Source organism: Bombina bombina, chromosome 5, assembly GCF_027579735.1.
Source record: "Bombina bombina isolate aBomBom1 chromosome 5, aBomBom1.pri, whole genome shotgun sequence".
Classification (NCBI taxonomy): domain Eukaryota; kingdom Metazoa; phylum Chordata; class Amphibia; order Anura; family Bombinatoridae; genus Bombina; species Bombina bombina.
The window spans coordinates 375,886,507-375,913,298 of NC_069503.1; the positions used below are offsets into that span (position 1 = coordinate 375,886,507).

General features: G+C 39.1%; 1 protein-coding gene across 1 annotated transcript in view; it reads left to right on the top strand.

The window, feature by feature from the left end:
• The first annotated feature begins 251 nt into the window (after positions 1-251).
• GALNT15 (polypeptide N-acetylgalactosaminyltransferase 15) overlaps positions 252-26,792 on the top strand; it is a 119,517-nt gene continuing 92,976 nt past the window's right edge. The window contains exons 1-3 of the mRNA XM_053714206.1: positions 252-1,118; positions 3,935-4,101; positions 20,667-20,871. Coding sequence (XP_053570181.1) covers positions 646-1,118; positions 3,935-4,101; positions 20,667-20,871 — 845 coding nt within the window. The 5' untranslated portion in view covers positions 252-645. The remainder of the gene's footprint in view (positions 1,119-3,934; positions 4,102-20,666; positions 20,872-26,792) is intronic.

Below are 26,792 nucleotides of genomic sequence, written 5' to 3' on the forward strand. Positions count from 1 at the left end.
TAATCCAGGAAACACTAAGGGCATTAGGACCAGGAGAAGGATACAGTCTTCAGTGAAGTTCTGCCAGTGTTGAAGTAATGTGTGAAGGGGAGGCAACGTCTGTCTATTTACATCTGTTCATCAGATCTGAGCTCAGTATCACAACAGAGCAGGACTTGCATCGTGTTGCTTCACTAACAGCTGGGGAAGGCAGATTTAGATGTGCACAGTCTTTGAACAGAATCATATTAAGGATTGTTTTTTGTTTTTTTTATAATCTTCACTTTGATTCCTTCCTATAAGCAAACCATAAAAAGAAGCTAAAATATTTTCTTTTTAAACTGTGTTTAGGATTTTATTACAAACCTTTTCATCCAGGAGGAAACTATAATATTGCTGACCATTGTTTGTTGATTCTATGTCATTTGTTCACATTGTCGGGAAGGAATTTGCCTGTAGAGAGAACTAGCTGGTTTAGGGAAAAAATTATAAAGAAAGAAAGAAAAGGAAAAGAAAATATACACATAAAGAGCATGCAAGTGGAATGCTAATAGGAAAAACGACCTGCGTGGGAAAAGTGGTTGTGAGGCAGTGAGGAAAACTGATCTGGAATGAAGATAATTGGAAATACCATGACTTTGTGTGTCTTATTATGCAAGGAGCAACATGTTGACGAGGAAGAGATGGAGGTCTCTGCTGTGCCAGCTGCACATACTGATGTTTATTCTAGGATTCCTTTTCTTTTTGGTGATAGTGGCACTACTGGATCCAGAAGCCCAGAGTGAGGGCAATGATAGAAATATGCATCACCAAGGAAGAGGGGAATATATCTGGGCAGGTGGGGGAGCTTTGCTGGAGAGTGGGGAACAGAGCAATCAGTACAGGGTGGAGGTGTTATCTCCCCTGTCTTCTCTGAGGGATGAGGGACTAATTGCAATTGGGGTATCTGATTCTAGAAGGAACCTTGGCAAGGTCAGGAGAAAACTCTACAGGATAGTAAGGCAGCCCAGGAAGAAGAATGAAGATTTAACTACTCTAGTGCCACAGAGTGTAGTGGTTCTGGACACGCAGGGTGTTAATGAGGATGCAAGCCAGAAGGTCCCCTTACGCAGGAGAGTACCTGAGGGTCGCCACCCACTGTAAGTATAAAGACAGTAACAGTTGTTTGGCACTATCAAACCTGTCTGTTACGTAATGTAATATAATAGCACACACATTGCAAAGTCTACACCCTTGTTTACCACTAGGACATTTGAACTAAGGTACTTAAAGGGACAGTCTACTCCAAAAATGTTATTGTTTAAAAATATAGATAATCCCTTTATTACCCATTCCCCAGTTCTGCACAGCCAACATGGTTATATTATTATACTTTTTACCTCTGTGATTACCTTGTATCTAAGCCTCTACAGACTGCCCCCTTTATCACATAGATATTTATTATTATTTATTGACTTGAATTTTAGCAAATTAGTGCTGTATCCTGCACAACTCGGGAGAGAGTACAATGTTATCTATATATGTCACACATGAATTAGCAGTCTCTTGCTGTGAAAAGATAATAAAAAAACATGTGATAAGAGGTTGTCTGTAGTGGCTTAGAAACAGGCAGATATTTAGAGGTTTAAATGTTATAAAGTATATTAATATAACAATGTTAGTTGTGCAAAGCTGGGGAATGGGTAATAAAGGCGTTATCTATCTTTTTAAACAATAACACTTTTGGTGTAGACTGTCCCTTTAAGCTGAAAGCAAGAAGTAATTCATAGCTTCCCATCTATTTGTTAATTACCCTGATGTAGATTCAGCTAAAGTAACTAATTGGTGTATCGCAAAACATGTTTATGAAGAAATAAAGGTAAATGATAAAGTTGTCTAGTGCTTATCTTTATGTTTAATAAAAAAAATGCTCTAATGGCTTAACATTTATTACACCACTTTGTCATTAACTACTTTAGAACAATGTAATTGTATATTTACAAAATGTACCCAAAAATGTTCTTTCATGATTCAGATATAGATTAAAAACAACTTTCATTTACACCTATTATTTAATTTGCCTCATACTCATGGTATCCTTTTTGAAAAAACAGCAATGCACATAGATGAGCCAATACCATAAGACATATATATGAAGCCACCAATTAGCAGCTCCTGAGCCTACCTTGGTATGCTTTTCAACAAATGATACACATAGAACAAAACCAATTCCATAATAGAAGTAAATGGGAAAGTTGTTTAAAATTACGTTATGTTCTTTCTGAATCTTAAAAGACAAAAAATTGCAAAGCAGTGTTTAAGGCTTTTTCAATTTTGTTGTTTCTTTCATGCTCATGATACTGGTTTCTCTGTGTATTCCATAGCTGATTTATACATATGCTCTTCAGACTTTGCACAGTGGGATCTAGCAGCCTTTTTAATACACTTTGCAATGCAGAGTAATATACAGTAGTATGATGGGGAATATTGAATTCCATGTCCCTTTAATTTGTTAATGTGGTAGCAAAGATTATTTACATGTGTAATTAGGCAGTTAGACCAGCTCACTCCATGCTACAACAGCTCTGTCAAATGTCACTTTATTCCCTGGACAGACCCAGTTTTTGGCTTCCTCTCCCATTGTTTCAGGAGTCTGTACTGTATTGGCATATCCTGCTCACCTAGAAAAGTTACAAATCTAAAGGATCATTCTGCTTAGAACAAAATGCATTTTAAAGAGTTTGTAATGTTGTTTAAAAAACAGACCCGACTTGTTTTGGTGTCTGCCCAATCATTTTAATGCTTATGCACTTGTTCATTTTATATGTAGTGTATTATTCTTACTATTTCTCTACGGGCTATCAAGAAAACTGGCAAGCATAAGGACCTCCTCGCTTCGCCCAGTCAGACTTGCCTCTAGCTTTAAAAACTCCAAGTGTTCCCTAAAAACATTTCCTTTCAAGGATGCCTACAACTTACTTGTACTTCCTTTAGAAGGTAAGCTCCTGAGTTCATCTGTCCTGTCGATCATTTTGTGTAAAGATGGTTTACAGGTTACAGTAACTCAAGGGCAGGACCCTCTACCCTTATGATTGATATAATTGTCTCCTAATTATTGTACCCCACAACTGTATACTTAACGTTACAGCATTGCGTAATATGTTGGCGCTTTACAAATAAACAATAATAATGAATTTACAAAACAGTTAAAGTTTGTAACAACTATATGTCTCTATATTTTATAAACTGGTTGTCACACTTAAATAAAGAATAACTACTTATTGCTCAACAGCCTGTGTAGTTACAGTTACTCAAAATAATAGGCACCTGAGCATGACAAGACTGGCTCTGACCTGGCTCACAAACACAGCAAGGCAGTGGCTGGCCCTGCATCATACACAAATAATAATGCTAACGACTAGGTGGAGCTCAGTCACATGCCCTTTGCTCAGTCTGGGCTCACAAACCTATCATAAGGCACAAAAAAATTAACCAACAACTTCAGAGCAAAAATGGAAGCTGTATGGATTTTTTCATTTGGCCCACAGTTAGCTTGTATCAGTAATGCACGAAATAGAGCAAATCTGGCTAGTGTACTACCTAAGGAACACTGCATTTATAAATTCTACTGCATATACAAAGTATTTTTCTGTCCGCTAATAAAATGAATGGTAATTATTTGGAACAGTATTTCATTAAAAACATAATAGATACTAAGATATTTGTAGAGTGATGAAACTGAGCTAAATTATAGTGCCTATAATTTATGAGGAAATCACATGGCAGTACTGTAAAGTTGGAACATAACTTGTTTTTTTTAAACATTGGTTTGTGCATACACAATGTTCCCCAGCAACCTAAGCACAGTATAATTGGGCTCCCTGCTGTGGGTTTATTACTGCAAAGTGATAACTTACAGTGACTGTCAGAGAGCTACCTAAACTAAGAAAAAAATGCTGTTTTCCACTTCTTACAGATGTCTGCAAGAGAATTACAATGAGAAACTCCCCACAGCCAGTGTCATTATCTCCTTCAACAATGAAGCTTGGTCTACACTTCTGAGAACTGTGCACAGTGTTCTTGACACTTCTCCAAGAAAATATCTGAAGGAAATAATCCTAGTGGATGATCTTAGTAATCACGGTAACTGTTACACCACAGTGTTTGTTTTTGCAAATTCTATGACTAAGAGATATGACATTTTTTCATGTCACCGCATAATATTAATCTTGGAAATAAAACAGTTGCTGTAGTGTACTAAAAAGGAATTTTCTCATGTCCTTTTTCTTAAGCTACATAAAATAGTGCTAGACCTTGAATATTGAGCCAATGTTGGGTTGCTGCTGTTCTTAAAGGGACAGTCTAGTCAAAATTAAACGTTCATGATTCAAAAAAAGGACATGTAATTTTAAACAACTTTCCATTTACTTTTATCATCAAATTTGCTTTGTTCTTTTAGTATTCTTAGTTGAAAGCTAAACCTAGGTAGGCTCATATGCTAATTTCTAAGCCCTTGAAGGCCACCTCTTATCTGAATGAGAGCGTAAGTTTATGTGTGCCATATAGATAACACTGTGCTCAAGCCTGTGGAGTTACACCAATTGGCTAAAATGCAAGTCTGTAAAAAAAACTGAAATAAGGGGGGCAGTCTGCAGAGGCTTAGATACAAGGTAATCACAGAGGTAAAAAGTATATTAATATAACTGTGTTGGTTATGCAAAACTGGGGAATGGGTAATAAAGGGATTATCTATCTTTTTAAACAATACAATTCTGGAGTAGACTGTCCCTGAAATGGCAGCTCTAATTGGCATATATTTGCATAAATAACTGTGTAACATAATATAGAAACTAATGCCTAGATTTAGAGTTTGGCGTTAGCCGTCAAAACCAGCGTTAGGGGCTCCTAACGCTGGTTTTGGGCTACCGCTGGTATTTAGAGTCAGTCAGGAAAGGGTCTAACGCTCACTTTGCAGCCGCAACTTTTCCATACCGCAGATCCCCCTACGTCATTTGCGTATCCTATCTTTTCAATGGGATCTTTCTAACGCTGGTATTTAGAGTCGTGGCTGAAGTGAGCGTTAGAAATCTAACGACAAGACTCCAGCCGCAGCAAAAAGCCAGGAGTTAAGAGCTTTCTGGGCTAACGCCAGTTCATAAAGCTCTTAACTACTGTGCTCTAAAGTACACTACCACCCATAAACTACCTATGCACCCCTAAACCGAGGCCCCCCCACATTGCTGCCACTCTATTAAAGTTTTTTAACCCCTAATCTGCCGACCGCACACCGCCGCAACCTACGTTATCCCTATGTACCCCTAATCTGCTGCCCCTAACACCGCCGACCCCTATATTATATTTATTAACCCCTAATCTGCCGCCCCCAACGTCGCCGCCACCTACCTACACTTATTAACCCCTAATCTGCCGACCGGACCTCACCGCTACTATAATAAAGTTATTAACCCCTAATCCGCCTCACTCCCGCCTCAATAACCCTATAATAAATAGTATTAACCCCTAATCTGCCCTCCCTAACATCGCAGACACCTAACTTCAAGTATTAACCCCTAATCTGCCGACCGGACCCCACCGCTACTCTAATAAATGTATTAACCCCTAAAGCTAAGTCTAACCCTAACACTAACACTCTCCTAAGTTAAATATAATTTTTATCTAACGAAATAAATTAACTCTTAATAAATAAATTATTCCTATTTAAAGCTAAATACTTACCTGTAAAATAAATCGTAATATAGCTACAATATAAATTATAATTATAATGTAGCTATTTTAGGATTTATATTTATTTTACAGGTAACTTTGTATTTATTTTAACCAGGTACAATAGCTATTAAATAGTTAATAACTATTTAATAGCTACCTAGTTAAAATAATTACAAAATTATCTGTAAAATAAATCCTAACCTAAGTTAAAATTAAACCTAACACTACACTATCAATAAATTAATTAAATAAAATACCTACAATTATCTACAATTAAACCTAACACTACACTATCAATAAATTAATTACATAAAATACCTACAATTATCTACAATTAAACCTAACACTACACTATCAATAAATGAATTACATAAAATACCTACAAATAAATACAATTAAATAAACTAACTAAGTTACAAAAAATAAAAAAATAATTTACAAACATTAGAAAAAGATTACAACAAGTTTAAGCTAATTACACCTACTCTAAGCCCCCTAATAAAATAACAAAGCCCCCCAAAATAAAAAAATTCCCTACCCTATTCTAAAATAAAAATAGAAAAGCTCTTTTATCTTACCAGCCCTTAAAAGGGCCTTTTGCGGGGTATGCCCCAAAGAATTCTGCTCTTTTGCCTGAAAAAAAACATACAATACCCCCCCCAACATTACAAACCACCACCCACATACCCCTAATCTAACCCAAACCTCCTTAAATAAACCTAACACTAAGCCCCTGAAGATCTTCCTACCTTATCTTCACCACGCCGGGTATCACCGATCGGTCCAGAAGAGCCTCCGAAGTCTTCATCCAAGCCCAAGCGGGGGCTGAAGAGATCCATCATCGGGCTGAAGAGGTCCATCATCGGGCTGAAGAGGTCCATCATCGGGCTGAAGTCTTGATCCAAGCGGCGGCTGAAGAGGTCCATCATCGGGCAGAAGTCTTCATCCTATCCGGGCAGAAGAGGACATCCGAACTGGTAGACATCTTCATCCAAGCCGCATCTTCTATCTTCATCCATCCGGAGCGGAGCCATCTTCTTCCAGCTGACGTGGATCCATCCTCTTCTACCGACGCCTACTCGCCGAATGACGGTTCCTTTAAATGACGTCATCCAAGATGGCGTCCCTCGAATTCCGATTGGCTGAGAGGATTCTATCAGCCATTCGGAATTAAGGTAGGAAAATTCTGATTATCTACAATTAAACCTAACACTACACTATCAATAAATTAATTACATAAAATACCTACAATTATCTACAATTAAACCTAACACTACACTATCAATAAATGAATTACATAAAATACCTACAAATAAATACAATTAAATAAACTAACTAAGTTACAAAAAATAAAAAAATAATTTACAAACATTAGAAAAAGATTACAACAAGTTTAAGCTAATTACACCTACTCTAAGCCCCCTAATAAAATAACAAAGCCCCCCAAAATAAAAAAATTCCCTACCCTATTCTAAAATAAAAATAGAAAAGCTCTTTTATCTTACCAGCCCTTAAAAGGGCCTTTTGCGGGGTATGCCCCAAAGAATTCTGCTCTTTTGCCTGAAAAAAAACATACAATACCCCCCCCAACATTACAACCCACCACCCACATACCCCTAATCTAACCCAAACCTCCTTAAATAAACCTAACACTAAGCCCCTGAAGATCTTCCTACCTTATCTTCACCACGCCGGGTATCACTGATCGGTCCAGAAGAGCCTCCGAAGTCTTCATCCAAGCCCAAGCGGGGGCTGAAGAGATCCATCATCGGGCTGAAGAGGTCCATCATCGGGCTGAAGTCTTGATCCAAGCGGCGGCTGAAGAGGTCCATCATCGGGCAGAAGTCTTCATCCTATCCGGGCAGAAGAGGACATCCAAACTGGTAGACATCTTCATCCAAGCCGCATCTTCTATCTTCATCCATCCGGAGCGGAGCCATCTTCTTCCAGCTGACGTGGATCCATCCTCTTCTACCGACGCCTACTCGCCGAATGACGGTTCCTTTAAATGACGTCATCCAAGATGGCGTCCCTCGAATTCCGATTGGCTGAGAGGATTCTATCAGCCATTCGGAATTAAGGTAGGAAAATTCTGATTGGGTGATGGAATCAGCCAATCAGATTCAAGTTCAATCCGATTGGCTGATCCAATCAGCCAATCAGATTGAGCTCGCATTCTATTGACTGATCGGAACAGCCAATAGAATGCAAGCTCAATCTGATTGGCTGATTCCATCAGCCAATCAGAATTTTCCTACCTTAATTCCGATTGGCTGATAGAATCCTATCAGCCAATCGGAATTCGAGGGATGCCATCTTGGATGACGTCATTTAAAGGAACCGTCATTCGGCGAGTAGGCGTCGGTAGAAGAGGATGGATCCGCGTCGGCTGGAAGAAGATGGCTCCGCTCCGCTCCGGATGGATGGATGAAGATAGAAGATGCGGCTTGGATGAAGATGTCTACCGGTCCGGATGTCCTCTTCTGCCCGGATAGGATGAAGACTTCTGCCCGATGATGGACCTCTTCAGCCCCCGCTTGGGCTTGGATAAAGACTTCGGAGGCTCTTCTGGACTGATCGGTGATACCCGGCGTGGTGAAGATAAGGTAGGGAGATCTTCAGGGGCTTAGTGTTAGGTTTATTTAAGGAGGGTTTGGGTTAGATTAGGGGTATGTGGGTGGTGGGTTGTAATGTTGGGGGGGGGTATTGTATGTTTTTTTTTCAGGCAAAAGAGCAGAATTCTTTGGGGCATGCCCCGCAAAAGGCCCTTTTAAGGGCTGGTAAGGTAAAAGAGCAATAATTTATTTAATAAGAGTTAATTTATTTTGTTAGATTTAAATTATATTTAACTTAGGGGGGTGTTAGGGTTAGACTTAGCTTTAGGGGTTAATACATTTATTAGAGTAGCGGTGAGGTCCGGTCGGCAGATTAGGGGTTAATAAGTGTAGGTAGGTGGCGGCGACGTTGGGGACGGCAGATTAGGGGTTAATAAATATAATATAGGGGTCAGCGGTGTTAGGGGCAGCAGATTAGGGGTACATAGGGATAACGTAGGTGGCGGCGGTATACGGAGCGGCAGATTAGGGGTTAAAAAAAATATGCAGGGGTCAGCGATAGCGGGGGCGACAGATTAGGGGTTAATAAGTGTAAGGTTATGGGTGTTGAGACTCGGGGTACATGTTAGGATGTTTGGTGCAGACTTAGGAAGTGTCTCCCCATAGGAAACAATGGGGCTGCGTTAGGAGCTGAACGCTGCTTTTTTGCAGGTGTTAGGTTTTTTTTCAGCTCAAACGGCCCCATTGTTTCCTATGGGGAAATCGTGCACGAGCACGTTTTTGAAGCTGGCTGCGTCCGTAAGCACCGCTGGTATTGAGAGTTGCAGTGGCGGTAAATATGCTACATGCTCCCTTTTTGGAGCCTAACGCAGCCCTTCTGTGAACTCTAACTACCAGTGGTATTTAAAAGGTGCGGGGGAAAAAAAGCATGCGTAGCTAACGCACCCCTTTGGCCGCAAAAGATTGGGTCCTATTAACTAAAGGCCTCTGGGCTTGCAAAATCCTGTAAAACTTCTTGCAAGTTCTATGAAGCCCAGTGTTTTACAAAGGAGTGTTACCTATATTTAAAGGGACAGTACACATAATTACAAGACATTTGATAATATCTCAGCCAAGTAAACATACTTTACACCACAGTTATTTTTCAACAGCTAAACTCACTGTCATAAAGTTAGTATAAAATGCAATGATTTGCAGTTGTTATCTGATAAAGCCAATAAGGAACATATATGTAGCAGGGTTATCCCCAATAAGTCAGCAGGGCGCATTTGATGCTATGAGAATTAGAATTTGCTCAATTTTTAGAGCTAAACTACATGAAAAGGAGGCAAAATAAATATATTGCAAAGTTGTTTCATTACGCTTAACAATTTTTTTTTACAGTGGGTAATGAAAAGAATCACCCGCCCCCCTTGAAAATAATCAAATTTTGTTGCTTGCAGACTGAGATAAAGACATCCACAGTTTTTGTTTATCCAGTTGTAATTACTCAGTGTAACTTATAACATCACTGAATCACTGAGTTGCAAAAAGGATCCCCCATCCTAAAATTACTTGTAAACTCAATCAGATGTAGCTAATCCCCTTCTGAACGGCACACACAAAGGCATATCACCTTCAACTGTGATCAGCTGTGGGCATATTGATTAGCTAAGCATGAAAAGAGCTTTTTTCTGGAACATCTCAGTCCCTGGTAGTGCAACTGAAGCAAACAATCAACTATGAGTGGCAAGGCACTGTCAAAAGATCTCCAGGATAACGTTGTGGACAGGCACAAGTCAGGAGATGGATAGAAGAAAATATCAAAGGCTTTATCAATGCCTAGAAGCACAGTGAAATCTATTATTAAGAAGGTATTTGGTACAACACAGACCCTCTCTGGATCAGGACGTTGCTCCAAACTGGATGAAAGAGCCAGGAGGTAACTGGTCAGAGAGGCTACCAAGAGGCCCACAGCAGCTCTAAAGCAGTTGCAGGAATTTATGACAAAGAGTGGTATGGTCATTGTGTGCATGTGACAACAATATCACAAATTCTCCACAAATGTGGCTTGTATGGGAGGGTTGCAAGAATAAAGGCACTCCTCAAGAAAGGCCACATGCAGTCACGACTGAGCTTTGCCATAACACACCTATGAGATGCTGAGGCCATATGGAAAAAGGTGTTATGGTCAGATGAGACTAAAATTGAATTATTTGGCCTCAACACCAAACAATATGTCTGGAGGAAATCCAATACAGCTTCACCATCCAAATAACACCATACCTACAATAAAGCATGAAGGGGGTAATATCCTGTTATGGGGATGTTTCTCTGCAGCAGGCACTGGAGCACTTGTCAGGATAGAAGGAATAATGGATGTGGCAAAATACTGTCACATTCTTTAGGAAAATCTGCTGCCCTCTGCCAGGAAGTTTTCAATGGGAAGAAGGTTTACCTTCCAACATGACAACGACCCAAAGCCCACAGCAAAAATTACCATACAGTGGTTGAAGGAGAAAAAGGTGAATGTCCTTGCATGGCCTAGTCAGAGCCCAGACTTAAACCCCATTGAATATCTGTGGTATGACTTGAAGACTGAAGTCCACAAACGGTCACTATCAAATGTAACGGAACTGGAGCAGTTCTGCAAAGAAGAGTGGGCACATATTGTACAGTCTAGATTTGCAAAGTCAGTAGAGACATATCCCAACAGACTAAAGGCTGTAATTAAAGCAAAAGGTGGTTCAACAAAATACTGACAAGGGGGTGATCCTTTTTCCAACTCAGTGATTCTGTTTTTGAATTGTCTTTATTTTTGCTTGACATTTTGGTGTTATATCTTTCACTTGGATGTTATAAGTTGCACTGAGTAATTACAAATAGATAAACAAAAACTGAGTCTGTCTATTTCTGGCTGCAAAGCAACAATATGTGATTATTTTCAAGGGGGTGATTCTTTTCAATACCCACTGTATATAAATTTCAAGGTGTTTACTTTCCCTTTAAGTATGTGAAGCTAATGCATACATTGCAATAGGTTTCACACAAAAAAAAATTCATAATAAAATTGTTCCGCAAAATTTTTATTTTAAAATTTAGATTAAAATTGCAGAAGAAAAAAACATATTTTATGTACACAGTAGAAATCATATTAAAACTACACTGCACAAGAAAAAAACAATGTGAAATTAATAGTTATAATACAAAAGTCAAAGCATATAATTTTTCTGATAGTAAAATGAGTTTCCTCACCTCTGCAAGTGGGCTGAACAGGGGTGTTCTATGGGCATAGCCAGAAGCTCTCTGCCAGGTCTGGCATATTCTCTATACAGTTTGTCACAGTTTTATCTTTCAAACTGAAAGGTGGTTACATTGTGTCAAAATATGCAAAACCCTAAAAGAAACACATGTATATGAAAACAGAGGGGATTTAAGATAGTATACACTGAAACTATGGTAATATGAGTTGTATTGGCTGCAGTATTTAATACTTAACCCCTTCACTACCAGGACTTTCAGAGAAGAACTGCCTAAAATACCAGAGAATTGTTTGCATTTTTGCTATCACTCCATATTTTTTGTAATTTATTTACCTATCAAAACTATATATATATTTTTTAAAGGGATAGGAAAGTCAAAAATAAACTTGCATGATTCAGATAGAGCATGTAATTTTAAGACACTTTTAAATTCACTTCTATTTTCAAATGTGCTTTGTTCTCTTAGTATCCCTTGTTAAAAAATGAATATGCACATATCATACACTAGTGGGAGCTGCTGCTCATTGGTGCCTGCACACATTTGTCTCTTGTTATTGGCTAAATAGATATTTTCAGCTTCCTGCCAGTAGTGCAATGCTGTCCCTTCAGAAATGGATAAGAGAATGAAGAAAATTTGATAATAGAATTAAATTGGAAAGTTGTTTAAAATTGTATGTTCTATCTGAATCATAAAAACATCATTTATGTAAGAATTTACCTGATAAATTCATTTCTTTCATATTGGCAAGAGTCCATGAGCTAGTGACGTATGGGATATACAATCCTACCAGGAGGGACAAAGTTTCCCAAACCTCAAAATGCCTACAAATACACCCCTCACCACACCCACAATTCAGTTTAACGAATAGCCAAGAAGTGGGGTGATAAAGAAAGGAGTAAAAAAGCATCAACAAAGGAATTGGAATAATTGTGTTTTATACAAAAAAATCATAACCAGCAAAAGGGTGGGCCTCATGGACTTTTGCCAATATGAAAGAAATGAATTTATCAGGTAAATTCTTACATAAATTATGTTTTCTTTCATGTAATTGGCAAGAGTCCATGAGCTAGGGACGTATGGGATAGCAAATACCCAAGATGTGGAACTCCACGCAAGAGTCACTAGAGAGGGAGGGATAAAAAATAAAGACAGCCAATTCCGTTGAAAAAATTAATCCACAACCCAAATCATAAGTTTTAATCTTATAATGAAAAAGAAAAAAAATTATAAGCAGAAGAATCAAACTGAAACAGCTGCCTGAAGGACTTTTCTACCAAAAACTGCTTCTGAAGAAGAAAAAACATCAAAATGGTAGAATTTAGTAAATGTATGCAAAGAAAACCAAGTTGCTGCTTTGCAAATCTGATCAACTGAAGCTTCATTCTTAAAAGCCCAGGAAGTGGAAACTGACCTAGTAGAATGAGCTGTAATCCTCTGAGGCGGGGATTTACCCGACTCCAAATAAGCGTGATGAATCAAAAGCTTTAACCAAGATGCCAAAGAAATGGCAGAAACCTTCTGACCTTTCCTAGAACCAGAAAAGATAACAAATAGACTAGAAGTCTTCCTGAAAACTTTAGTAGCTTCAACATAATATTTCAAAGCTCTCACCACATCCAAAGAATGTAAAGATCTTTCCAAAGAATTCTTAGGATGGGGACACAAAGAAGGGATAACAATTTCCCTACTAATGTTGTTGGAATTCACAACTTTAGGTAAGAATTTAAATGAAGTCCGCAAAACTGCCTTATCCTGATGAAAAATCAGAAAAGGAGACTCACAAGAAAGAGCAGATAATTCAGAAACTCTTCTAGCAGAAGAGATGGCCAAAAGAAACAACACTTTCCAAGAAAGCAATTTAATGTCCTAAGAATGCATAGGCTCAAACGGAGGAGCCTGTAAAGCCTTCAAAACCAAATTAAGACTCCAAGGAGGAGAGATTGATTTAATGACAGGCTTGATACGAACCAAAGCCTGTATAAAACAATGAATATCGTGGAGGTTAGCAATTTTTCTGTGGAATAAAACAGAAAGAGCAGAGATTTGTCCCCTCAAGGAACTTGCAGACAAACCCTTATCCAAACCATCCTGAAGAAACTGTAAAATTCTAGGAATTCTAAAAGAATGCCAAAAGAATTTATGAGAAGAACACCATGAAATGTAAATATTCCAAACTCGATAATAAATATTTCTAGAAACAGATTTACGAGCCTGCAACATAGTATTAATCACTGAGTCAGAGAAACCTCTATGACTAAGCACTAAGCATTAAATTTCCATACCTTCAAATTTAATGATTTGAGATCCTGATGGAAAAACGGACCTTGAGATAGAAGGTCTGGCCTTAGTGGAAGTGGCCAAGGTTGGCAACTGGACATCCGAACAAGATCCGCATACCAAAACCTGTGAGCCCATGCTGGAGCCACCAGCAGCACAAACGATTGCTCCATGATGATTTTGGAAATCACTCTTGGAAGAAGAACTAGAGGCGGAAAAATATAGGCAGGTTGATAACTCCAGGGAAGTGTCAATGCATCCACTGCTTCTGCCTGAGGATCCCTGGACCTGGACAGGTACCTGGGAAGTTTCTTCTTTAGATGAGATGAATCGGAATATGAAGATATGTATCCTGTAAGTCTATTGTGGACATATAATGCCCTTGCTGAACAAAAGGCAGAATAGTCCTTATAGTCACCATTTTGAATGTTGGTACTCTTACATAACGATTCAAGACTTTTAGATCCAGAACTGGCCTGAATGAATTTTCTTTCTTTGGGACAATGAACAGATTTGAATAAAACCCCAGACCCTGTTCCTGAAAAGGAACTGGCACGATTACCCCAGATAACTCCAGGTCTGAAACACACTTCAGGAAAGCCTGTGCTTTCTCTGAGTTCACTGGACTGCGTGAGAGAAAGAAACTTCTCACAGGTGGTCTTACCCTAAAACCTATTCTGTACCCCTGAGAGACAATGTTCTGAATCCAATGATTTTGGACTGAATTTATCCAAACATCCTTGAAAAATTTTAATCTGCCACCTACCAGCTGAGCTGGAATGAGGGCCGCACCTTCATGCGGACTTGGGGGCTGGTTTAGATCTCTTCAATGGCTTGGATTTATTCCAGATTGAGGAAGGCTTCCAATTGGAGACAGATTCCTTAGGGGAAGGATTAGATTTATGTGCCTTATTTTGTCGAAAGGAACGAAAACGGTTAGAAGCTTTAAATTTACCCTTAGATTTTTTATCCTGAGGCAAAAAAGCTCCCTTCCCCCCAGTGACAGTAGAAATTATAGAATCCAACTGAGAACCAAATAATTTATTACCTTGGAAAGAAAGAGATAGCAATGTTGATTTAGAAGTCATATTAGCATTCCAAGATTTAAGCCATAAAGCTCTTCTAGCTAAAATAGCTAAAGACATATATCTAACATCAATTCTGATAATATCAAAAATGGCATCACAAATTAAATTATTAGCATGTTGAATTAATTTAACAATGCTATACACATTATGATCTGATACTTGTTGCGCTAAAGTTTCCAACCAAAAAGTTGAGGCAGCTGCAACATCAACCAAAGAAATAGCAGGCCTAAGAAGATGACCTGAACATAAATAAGCTTTCCTTAGATAATATTCAAGCTTCCTATCTAAAGGATCTTTAAAAGAAGTACTATTTTCCATAGGAATAGTAGTACGTTTAGCAAGAGTAGAGATGGCCCCATCAACTTTGGGGATCTTTTCCCAAAACTCCAATCTATCAGTAGGCAAAGGATACAATTTTTTAAACCTTGAAGAAGGGGTAAAAGAAGTACCCAGTCTGTTCCATTCCTTTGAAATCATATCTGAAATAGCATCAGGAACTGGAAAAACCTCTGGAATAACTACATGCGGTTTATAAACCAAATTTAAACGTTTACTAGTTTTAGTATCAAGAGGACTAGTCTCCTCCATATCTAATGCAATCAACAATTCTTTTAATAAAGCGAATATACTCCAATTTAAATAAATAAGAGGATTTGTCAGTGTCAATATCTGAGGCAGGATCCTCTGACAGATCCTCATCAGAGATAGATAAATCGGTCATTAGAAAATTCATCAACTCTATGAGAAGTTTTAAAAGATCTTTTACGTTTAAAAGAAGGCGGAATGGCAGACAAAACCTTCTGAATGGAATCAGAAATAAATTCTCTTAAATTTACAGGAATATCCTGAGCATTAGATGTTGATGGACCAGCAACAGGTAATGAACTACTACTGATGGAAACATTTTCTGCATGCAAACGTTTATCATGACAACTATTACAAACCACAGCTGGAGGAACAGTTACTACAAGTTTACAACAAATGCACTTTGGTAGACCCGATATCAGGCAGCAGGATTCCAGTAGTAGATTCTGAGACAGGATCAGATTGAGACATCTTGCAGTATGTAAAAGAAAAAACAACATATAAAGCAAAATTATCAATTTCCTTATATGACAGTTTCAGGAATGGGAAAAAATGCAAACAGAATAGGCTCTGACATAGAAAAAAAAGACCAGAGGCAAAAAGAATGAGGTCTTAAATAATGAAAAAATGTTTGGCGCCAAGTATGACGCACCACAAACTTAAAAACATTTTTTGGCGCCAAAAACGTCCGGAACGTAACTCGAGTGTCATAGATGACGCAACCTTGAGAAAAGACTCGGCGTCAACTAAGACGCCGGAAATGACGAATTTGCGTCAACAAACGTAATTTTCATGCTAAAAAAGTCTCGCGCCAAGAATGACGCAATAAATTATAGCATTTTGCGCTCTTGCGAGCTTAATACAGCCCGCAATTTAGAAAACCTCAGGTAAGAATTTTTATTTTTTTGATTTTTTAAATGCATTTCCCAGATATGAAACTGACAGTCTGCAAAAAGGAAATATACTGATAAACCTGAATCATGGCAAATATAAGTACAAACATATATTTAGAACTTTATATATAAAGTGCCCAACCATAGCTGAGAGTGTCTTAAGTAAATGAGACATACTTACCAAAAGACACCCATCCACATATAGCAGATAGCCAAACCAGTACTGAAACGGAAATCAGTAGAGGTAATGGTATATAAGAGTATATCGTCAATTTGAAAAGGGAGGTAGGAGATGAATCTCTACGACCGATAACAGAGAACCTATGAAATAGATCCCCGTTAGGAAGACCATTGCATTCAATAGGTGATACTCCCTTCACATCCCTCTGACATTCACTGTACTCTGAGAGGAACCGGGCTTCAAAATGCTGAGAAGAGCATGTCAACATAGAAATCTTAGCACAAACTTACTTCACCCCCTCCATAGGAGGCAAAGTTTGTAAAACTGAATTGTGGGTGTGGTGAGGGGCATTTTGAGGTTTGGGAAACTTTGCCCCTCCTGGTAGGATTGTATATCCCATACGTCACTAGCTCATGGACTCTTGCCAATTACATGAAAGAAATAACATTTTGGGCTTTACTATCTCTTTAAGTAGACAACCCAAGGTATTGATCTAGGTCAATTTTAGTATATTTTATGCCACCATTTCACTGCCAAATACGATCATATAAAATCACAAACTTTGGGTTTCTCACTGAAATTATTTACGTTACATAATTAGAATGCCACTAATTGCAGCTACGCACCATACTTTTATTACTCTTGGCAGTGAAGGGGTTAATCAGGTAGCTTGTAAAGTAAATTTTAGCTTTAGTGTAGAGCTTACCCTGTCACCTGTCACTCCCCACCCCACTGGTCACCACCATCTTAGGTACAGGCAGACAGCCTGCCAGAATGCAGTTTATTTTTTTTTTATTATTTATATATAAAAAATCTGCAGTATAGTGAGCCTCCTTAACACTCCCACCTCCCTGATCCCCCCCCAAGTAGCTTTCTTATCCTCCCCCTCCCACTAATTGTGGCTATCTTTAGTACTGGCAGCTGTGGAGCGCTAATTTAACATGCGCCTGTAAATCTGCAAATTCGTCCGTTTAAGGGCACACGTTAAATAACCAGCCTTTACAAGTGGCTGGTTAATGCTATGGAGAGCTCGTGGTAGCAATTAGTGCTCTAAAAATTAACCAGAGGTTAGACCTCTGGTTAATTTAAAAAATGTCCCCCAAGAGACTGTGTCTCCTTCCCTATGTACTGTTTTTACTATGCTTTCGGCGACTGTAAATAAACATTTTGGACTTTTGTTTTTGGTTTTCCCCAATTGCCCCAAAATAAAAGTGTAGTGTTGCTTTTTAAATTAAAAAAAGGAGCATCTTTATTTTTTAAATAATAACTGCACAAAGCAGTTATAAGGGGTTAAAGTGTGCTGATGTGGGGTATGGGGACTGTGTTATTACTATAAATATATATGTATATGCTTATTTACATATATATTTATTTGTTAATATGTGTATATGCACATAAAAACAAGTAAATGTATATGTATATATTTACATACATATATATTTTAAATTTGCTGCCCATCACTGCGCTACTTACACCCTTCGCTGCTCTAGGTTCTGTGCCGTTAATGATGGCATCAGAACGAGGCTCCCATTGGAGCCTATGGAAGCGCGCTCTCGTGAGCGTAATGCTTACATGCACTGTGAACACGAGGTTGCGCTCACATTGCGATTTACCTATAATACCAGTGGTATTACGAGTGAAGCCCAATTGGTGGCTACATTTAGCCACCAATCCACATGTGCTACCTAGGTGCTGAACCAAAAATGGGCCAGCTCCTAAGCTTACATTCCCGCTTTTCAAATAAAGATACCAAGAGAACGAAAATAATAATAATAATAGGAGTAAATGAGAAAGTTGCTTAAAATTGCATATCAAGAAAGAAAAAATTGGGTTTCATATCCCTTTAAATATCAGCTGAGCACAAAGATGCATTTCCTGTTTGTTTCAATAGCAAATGAAGGGATATGAAACCCAAAAATATTCTTTTGTGATTTAGACAGAGCATACCATTTAAAAAAAAACTTTCCAATTTACTTCTATTATCGACTTGCTTGGTTCCCATGATATTCTGTGTTGAAGAGATACCTAGATAGGCATCTGGTGCACTACATAGCAGGAAATGGCGCTGCCATCTAGTACTCTTGCAAATGGATAACATTCTTACGAAACTGCTGCCATATAGTGCTTAAGAAATGGCCGTCTCCTAAACATACGTCCCTGCTTTTCAACAAAAGATACAAAGAGAACAATGAAAAAAAATCATGTCTCTTTTACATAGGCACAAAAGGGACACAGAAGTGCAAAAACAAATTTCTCCAAGGTGTTAGAACATTTTATTATTGCACTGTTTTTGCATATAAATATGTTTTCATCCCTTGCAAAGGGAATAAACATATAATTAAAGTCAGCTCCAGAGCAACAATGGGCTACTGGGAGCTTGCTGAACATATCTGGTTATCCAATGACAAGAGGCACACGTGTGTAGCTTCCTATGGTGCTGCTGAGCCTACCTAGGTTTGATTTTCAACAAAAGAAAAGTAGAGAGCAGGCACTACGACAAGCAGCATAAAAATTAAAATATTTAAATTTATTGTGGAATACCTTAAAACTGCACAGACAAGCAGACATACAGGACAGAATGTCTGACGCGTTTCACGCCCCTTAGAGGCACTTATTCATAGACATGTGTGATGGACACCGGCTACCCTGACTGGGTAGTTCAGCCAGAGGGGTCCTTCCTATACCTGGAACATGCCGCTATGTAGCGGAGCAAAGTGATTATAGCGGAGCCCACCCACATAACCAGACAGAACCAGTATTCGGGTGAAACAAAGAGTAACTTTATTATGGAAACACACTGCTTATATACACAAACACATCTTGATAAGGAGTCTTATCAGACCCTCAGATCTCCCGCCATTCCTGCCCCTCCAGACAGGCTGGCGCCCCCCATAGTGTCCATTGTCTTACAGAGTCCCAGTGGTACAGAGGTGGCTATTCTGGGGTGATCCCGGGGGAGCGGTGGCACTTCCAGGGTGTCGTTGGAAAACCCTTAGTCCCCAGATACTACATTCCAGAAAGCAATGTAATCCATGGCTGGGACGAGAGCTAAGGGTGATCAAATGTACACCGGGAAGGCCATGGGGAAATAGAAGTTGTAGGGGGGGTCCAGAACCCCCAGTTCCCAAGGGAGTTCCCCTCCGGCAATCACCCCACCTCTTGCCCTCCCTAGGGGGTACCAATCCCCAAAAGAACGGAGCTCTGGAGTGAAGGGCCGCTGGAGCGACCTGGTGTAAATGTTAGCAGTTATTCAGGGAAGTGTGGCCAGCCGGTAGTTCCAGGAGCCCGGCCGGAGAGGGGCTGGGCGGTCAGAGATCAGCTCTTCCGTGAGAACACAAAACAAGTAAACCAATTATCTGGGAGATTGCCAATGCTCTCAAAAGTCCAAATCCAGTGAGAAATTGGTGGGGGTGGTGGTTGTGGGGGGGCTAGGTAGTAGGGGTGGGGGTTTGACCTTGGCAGCCTGGTATCCGTGACAACATGATTTTCAACAAAGGCTATAAAGCTTATGAAAAGAACAAAGTAAATTTGTCAATAGACATACATTGGATAGTGTCTAAAAACCCTGTCCTTTATGACAGTGAGGGGGAATGGAAAGTGGTAGAGAGAGAAGCAAGAGAAGCATTCTCTCTCTCCCTCTGTCTCAGAGGGAGAGAGAGAATAGAATGGGGGGAAGTGAAGAAAGAGAGGGGAAGAAAATAAGTAGGAAAAGACTGAGACTATAGGGTTGGGATAGAAGTAATGTAGAGGCATAAAATTACAAAAACAAGGGAAAGAAGTGAGCAAATCAGAGACAAATAAAAGGAGAGACACTGAGAGACTAAAGCAGCAAAGAAAAGAGGTGAAGGAAGAGAGGTGACAAAACAGCAGAAAACACATAGTTATATACAAGAACAGTGAAATAATACAATACTCAAACATATATAGCATTTTCTTATTGCACTTTAGGTTAATTTAAACAGCAAGGCTTGGAAATACAATGTAGGAAGAGAAGTCTCTGTACAGTTACATATTTATAGTACTGTATCTTTAAAAGTGTGCTGCATCTTGTATATTAAATAATAACATCATTTAAGATGATCAGAAGAGCAAATAAAAAATAATACATAAAATGTAGCTGTGCAAGTTCTACTATTAACAATGTATTTCTTTTGTGTAGAGCATCTTAAATCTGCCCTGAGTGAATACATTGCAAGACTTGGTGGCGTTAAGTTAATCAGGAGTAACAAGCGGCTTGGTGTTGTTGGAGGACGTATGCTGGGAGCAGCAAGAGCCACCGGGGATATTCTTATCTTCATGGACTCACACTGTGAGTGTCACTCAGGCTGGCTAGAGCCTTTGCTCAGCAGGATTATGAATAGCAGGTGAGGGTTTTATATGTATATTAATATAACATACCCTTATTAGGGCTCAGAAAGCTGCTAGCCAGGCCAAAATGTTACTTTCCACTTCTGATCCTACCATCAAATGCCCACACCCACTAGCCACCCACACAACATCCACTACCCAACCTCCTCTTTGCATATCTGTAGATGAAAAATGGAAACAGGGGCGCCACAAGGCCTAGTATCGTCAGGTAAAGTAAACAGTGTAATGATATCAACATGTGCACTCACATTTAGTGTTACACTAAAGCACATAGGTGCAAATGCGCAGACTTAATTCTGAAGGTCATCCAGCAGACCAGACTCCCGCAATCAGTCAACACAGTCAGGAGGTGTCTTCAGATGCGTTCTCTCCAATAAGCCTGATGAAACAGCTTGTATAGCTGAGAAACGCGTTGCTTGTTTTTATTATCTTTTTATTAAATGTAAGTTTTATCTTACGACTTGCTATATATATTTTTACCAATCGTTACATCCTCCTCCATTGATTGGAGAGAACGCACTTGAAGACACCTCCTGACTGTGCTTGCTGATTACGGGAGTCTAGTCTGCTGGATGACCTTAAGACTCCAGGCTGCGCATTTGCACCTATATGCTTTGGTGCAACACCAAATGTGAATGCACATTTTGATATTATATTGTTTACTTTACCTGATAATACTAGGCCATGTGGCGCCCCTTTTTCCATTTTCAATCTACAGTTTGCTGACTTTGGGAGTTGGACCTTACTCCCCCACACAGAGAGCTGTTTGGGCCTGGACACTGATTAGGACATTGACTTTGGATTGATTTGCCCTTTGCACACATTATACTATTCACCATGTTGTTTGTTTAGGGCACCCCCTATCCCTATCCTGCGTATCCTCTTTGCATATGTTTAACCATTGTAAAACACCTTATTATGCAGTATTTTTTTTTATATTTTGTTTATTTTAAACTATAGCAAATGAAGTACTTTTAATATAATTATTAAAAATATATACATTTACTGGTTATTTGGCATAGTGTATAGAAAGCATTTATCTCACATGATGAAAATTTGTGTAAACCAGGCAGCAGGGACATGATAAAAAAACTTTTGACAACGCTTCTTCTCAGAGCCTTCATGTTGACACAACTGTGCTCCACTTTCAAGCCGGAGCTCCATTTTCATGGCAGCATTTCGGGGCTACGAATACATGCCCAGCCTTCAATAGTGAGTAATTGTTGATTCAACATTCACTCGCTCCAGTTCAATTTCTACTCACCCAGGGCGAGTGGAAATTTTGTGCAACCGCCCTATGCCCTACCAATACCCAACCGGTTCTTGCAAGTCACACTATGTGGTACTATTTCTGTTCTGTCCTCCAGATCACACTATGGAACTTTAAAATTATACCACAAAATGAAAAATAAAATTTTACCAGTGAATACTGGCTCTGAAATTCATGACGAGTTTATATTTATATCTAATTCCAGTTTTCTTCAACAAGACAGTTCTGTGACATTAAAAAAATCACGAAAATTCTATTGAAATAGTTATGTGAACATTAAAGACAAATTGTAAGCTACATGATAATGTACCTTCATATCTGAGAAGAATTGTGCAACGAATAATGAAGATTTATTTTGTGAAATGAGCATATACCTTTATGGTTTTCTTTTCATCGATTTCCCTGTGCCTCAGAACAAAAGAACCCTTGCTAACCAATCACAAACTAAACATATATAGTAAAGGTAGATATACACAGACAATCGTACAATGGTGCTCAATATCTATATAGAGATACCAAGGATAAATGACAATATTCTAATAAAGCATATGAGTGTGTAAAGAGGTCAAAAGTTAAATAGGATGAATCAAGATCACAAGAAAGTTCACAATCTGATTGAAATGTGAGAAAGAAGTCTTCTGGTGAAGCACAAAAAGATCCCCAATAAGGCAGCTCTTCTATAATGTCCAGGCATACAACTCTAAAATAAAAAAAGTAGAATGCGCCTCATAAGGTAGACCAACTGAGCAAAATATGAATGGTAACACAACAGGTGGTAATCTTACTCACATGCAGGGAAGCACCAAACAGTGCACATCAAACAGGCCGGATCCTCTTAGTCGCCTGGCAGACTGGCCTCCAGCACAGGTTCACAGAACATCTTTGATAATGGCAGACATCCAGCGATTCTTCCAAATACCTCAGGAGATATCCCCACTGTCCGGAGAACACAGATCGAGCACAAACAGACATATAGGGGCCTGCAATGCCGCCCCCTACATATTCGTGGCTGCTAGCAGGGGGTGTCAATCAACCTGATCGTATTCGATCGGGTTGAATTGCTGCAAAGTCTGTCCGCCTCCTCAGAGCAGGCGGACAGGTTATGGAGCAGCGGTCTTTATCTCATAGGGTATAAATTGGTGGAGGCTTCTTACTGTTATCACTGCACTAGGAGGCGCCCTTTCTTCGATGTTATGTTTTTAGTGAATCTCTTGACGCGAAGGTCATGAAAGGAGCTGCCATCCTACATGGAATAATCCATTAATAGAAGATTGGAGAATATTTTAAGGGACCTTTATATAGGACTTTAAGACACCTTTGTATTGGGATCTCAGGATATATTTAGGCTAGCCTGTTGAAGCCTTTAGTTAATAAATTTTTTGGTGCCCTCTAGGTATTCGATTACTTACGACAGCCAGTGATTTTGTGTTGAATATATATTTCTTGTACAATAGCTAAATATAAATATATATATATTTCTATATATGCAATAATATTCACACCTAAATTAAATAGTAAGCCCACTGCTATTGAAAAGAATGCTGTTCCTACCATGAATGTTGAAGTAAAACTGATAATCCACCTTAAAAGAGTAAATGACTGCAGAGAAGGTGAGGAAGGAGGGGATTAAACTTGATTCTGATTGGCTGATTCCATCAGCCAATCAGAATATTCCTACCTTAATTCCGATTGGCTGATAGAATCCTATCAGCCAATCGGAATTCGAGGGACGCCATCTTGGATGACGTCATTTAAAGGAACCGTCATTCGGCTAGTAGGCGTCGGGAGAAGAGGATGTTCCGCGTCGGATGGAAGATGATGGCTCCCGAAGAAAGAAGATTGAAGATGCCGTTGATAGAAGACTTCATCCGGATCATGGACCTCTTCAGCTCCCGCTTGGATGAAGACTTCAGCCGGATCATGGACCTCTTCAGCTCCCGCTTGGATGATGACTTCAGCCGGATCATGGACCTCTTCAGCCCCCCGCTTGGGCTTGGATCAGGACATCGGAGGAGCTCTTCTGGATCGATCGGTGAACCTGGTATGGTGAAGATAAGGTAGGAAGATCTTCAAGGGCTTAGTGTTAGGTTTATTTAAGGGGGGTTTGGGTTAGATTAGGGGTATGTGGGTGGTGGGTTGTAATGTTGGGGGGGGGTATTGTATGTTTTTTTTTACAGGCAAAAGAGCTGAACTTCTTGGGGCATGCCCCGCAAAGGGCCCTGTTCAGGGCTGGTAAGGTAAAAGAGCTTTGAACTTTAGTAATTTAGAATAGGGTAGGGCATTTTTTTATTTTGGGGGGCTTTGTTATTTTATTAGGGGGCTTAGAGTAGGTGTAATTAGTTTAAAATTGTTGTAATATTTTTCTTATGTTTGTAAATATTTTTTTATTTTTTGTAACTTAGTTCTTTTTTATTTTTTGTACTTTAGATAGTTTATTTCATTGTAGTTATTTGTAGGTATTGTATTTAATTTATTTATTGATAGTGCAGTGTTAGGTTTAATTGTAGATAATTATAGGTATTTTATTTAATTAATTTATTGATAGTGTAGTGTTAGGTTTAATTGTAACTTAGGTTAGGATTTATTTTACAGGTAATTTTGTAATTATTTTAACTATTTTAGCTATTAAATAGTTCTTAACTATTTAATAGCTATTGTACCTGGTTAAAATAAATACAAAGTTACCTGTAAAATAAATATTAATCCTAAAATAGCTATAATATAATTATAATTTATATTGTAGCTATATTAGGATTTATTTTACAGGTAAGTATTTATCTTTAAATAGGAATAATTTATTTAATAAGAGTTAATTAATTTCATTAGATTAAAATTATATTTAACTTCGGGGGGGTGTTAGTGTTAGGGTTTGACTTAGCTTTAGGGGTTAATACATTTATTAGAATAGCGGTGAGCTCCAGTCGGCAGATTAGGGGTTAATAATTGAAGTTAGGTGTCGGCGATGTTAGGGAGGGCAGATTAGGGGTTAATACTATTTATTATAGGGTTAGTGAGGCGGATTAGGGGTTAATAACTTTATAATAATAGCGTTGCGGTCCGGTCGGCAGATTAGGGGTTAATAAGTGTAGGCAGGTGGAGGCGACGTTGTGGGGGGCAGATTAGGGGTTAATAAATATAATATAGGGGTCGGCGATGTTAGGGCAGCAGATTAGGGGTACATAGGGATAATGTAAGTAGCGGCGGTTTACGGAGCGGCAGATTAGGGGTTAATAATAATATGCAGGGGTCAGCGATAGCGGGGGCGGCAGATTAGGGGTTAATAAGTGTAAGGTTAGGGGTGTTTAGACTCGGGGTACATGTTAAAGTGTTAGGTGCAGACGTAGGAAGTGTTTCCCCATAGCAAACAATGGGGCTGCGTTAGGAGCTGAACGCGGCTTTTTTGCAGGTGTTAGGTTTTTTTTCAGCTCAAACAGCCCCATTGTTTCCTATGGGGAAATCGTGCACAAGCACGTTTTTGAGGCTGGCCGCGTCCGTAAGCAACTCTGGTATCGAGAGTTGCAGTTGCGTTAAATATGCTCTACGCTCCTTTTTTGGAGCCTAACGCTGACATTCTGTGGACTCTCAATACCAGAGTTATTTTTATGGTGCGGCCAGAAAAAAGCCAGCGTTAGCTACGCGGGTCCTTACCGACAAAACTCTAAATCTAGCCGTCTAAGAGCTGTAGTTAATGCTTTTCCGCAACAAAAAAGTTTAATGAAACACTTCAAAAATACATTACAAAGTACAGTTACACTAATATTAATACTGTCTAATAAAATATATTTAAAAAAAAATATTGCACACAAAAGTTATAAGGGCTCAAAGATGCAATCTCAGGTGTTAGAAAAAAAAAGCTGGTGCAGGGATTTTTACACAAACAAAAAAGAAAAATATAGAGAGAATGAAAATATTTTACATTACAATCTCATGCACATTAAACAATATCTCAGATGAAGAACAGGGGGGCGTGTCCGAATAGCGATCCTGAGCGGTCGCAACTCCTTAGTGCTCTAGCTGAAATTCCAAAAAAACGCTGTTATTGGAACCATCTCACAGCAAATATAAAATATTAACAGCCAGTATTATTGAGATACCTGGAAGAGCATTATATACCAAGATATTTGCTGTGTTTCTGATGCTGGAACACAAGATCGGGCATTTAAGGTCTGGAGCGGTGGATCTTAACAGGCAGCGCTACCCCCCTTGGGAAACTGAGGTAACTTGCCTTCTTTGAATGCAACAGAAATTTTGCCTTATTTTTATACAGCCTTGCAGAGCTGCATACCCATATATATTTAGTGATGAGGGGAAAAACACAGCCTACAACTACCACGCTATTATATAGCACACATGGCTACTGCTGAGAAAGATGGGCTACTAGCCAGCATAGACCGTCACCTGGAAAAGCTTGAAAACCATCTCCTGAATCTAATGGATAGAGCCCCATGGGACTCTTTGATAGACATATATAGCACACATCGAAAAACTGCGACCATTAAAGGAGATCTGGATGCAGTTCCTCTGCGGGATGGAACTACGGCCTTGAGCACTCCCGTAGTAACCCAGTTCCAGAAGAGGATCGAACTCACCTTACTGCCACCACACAACACGATGAAACCTCAGATAAGCAACTGTACTCACTTGACT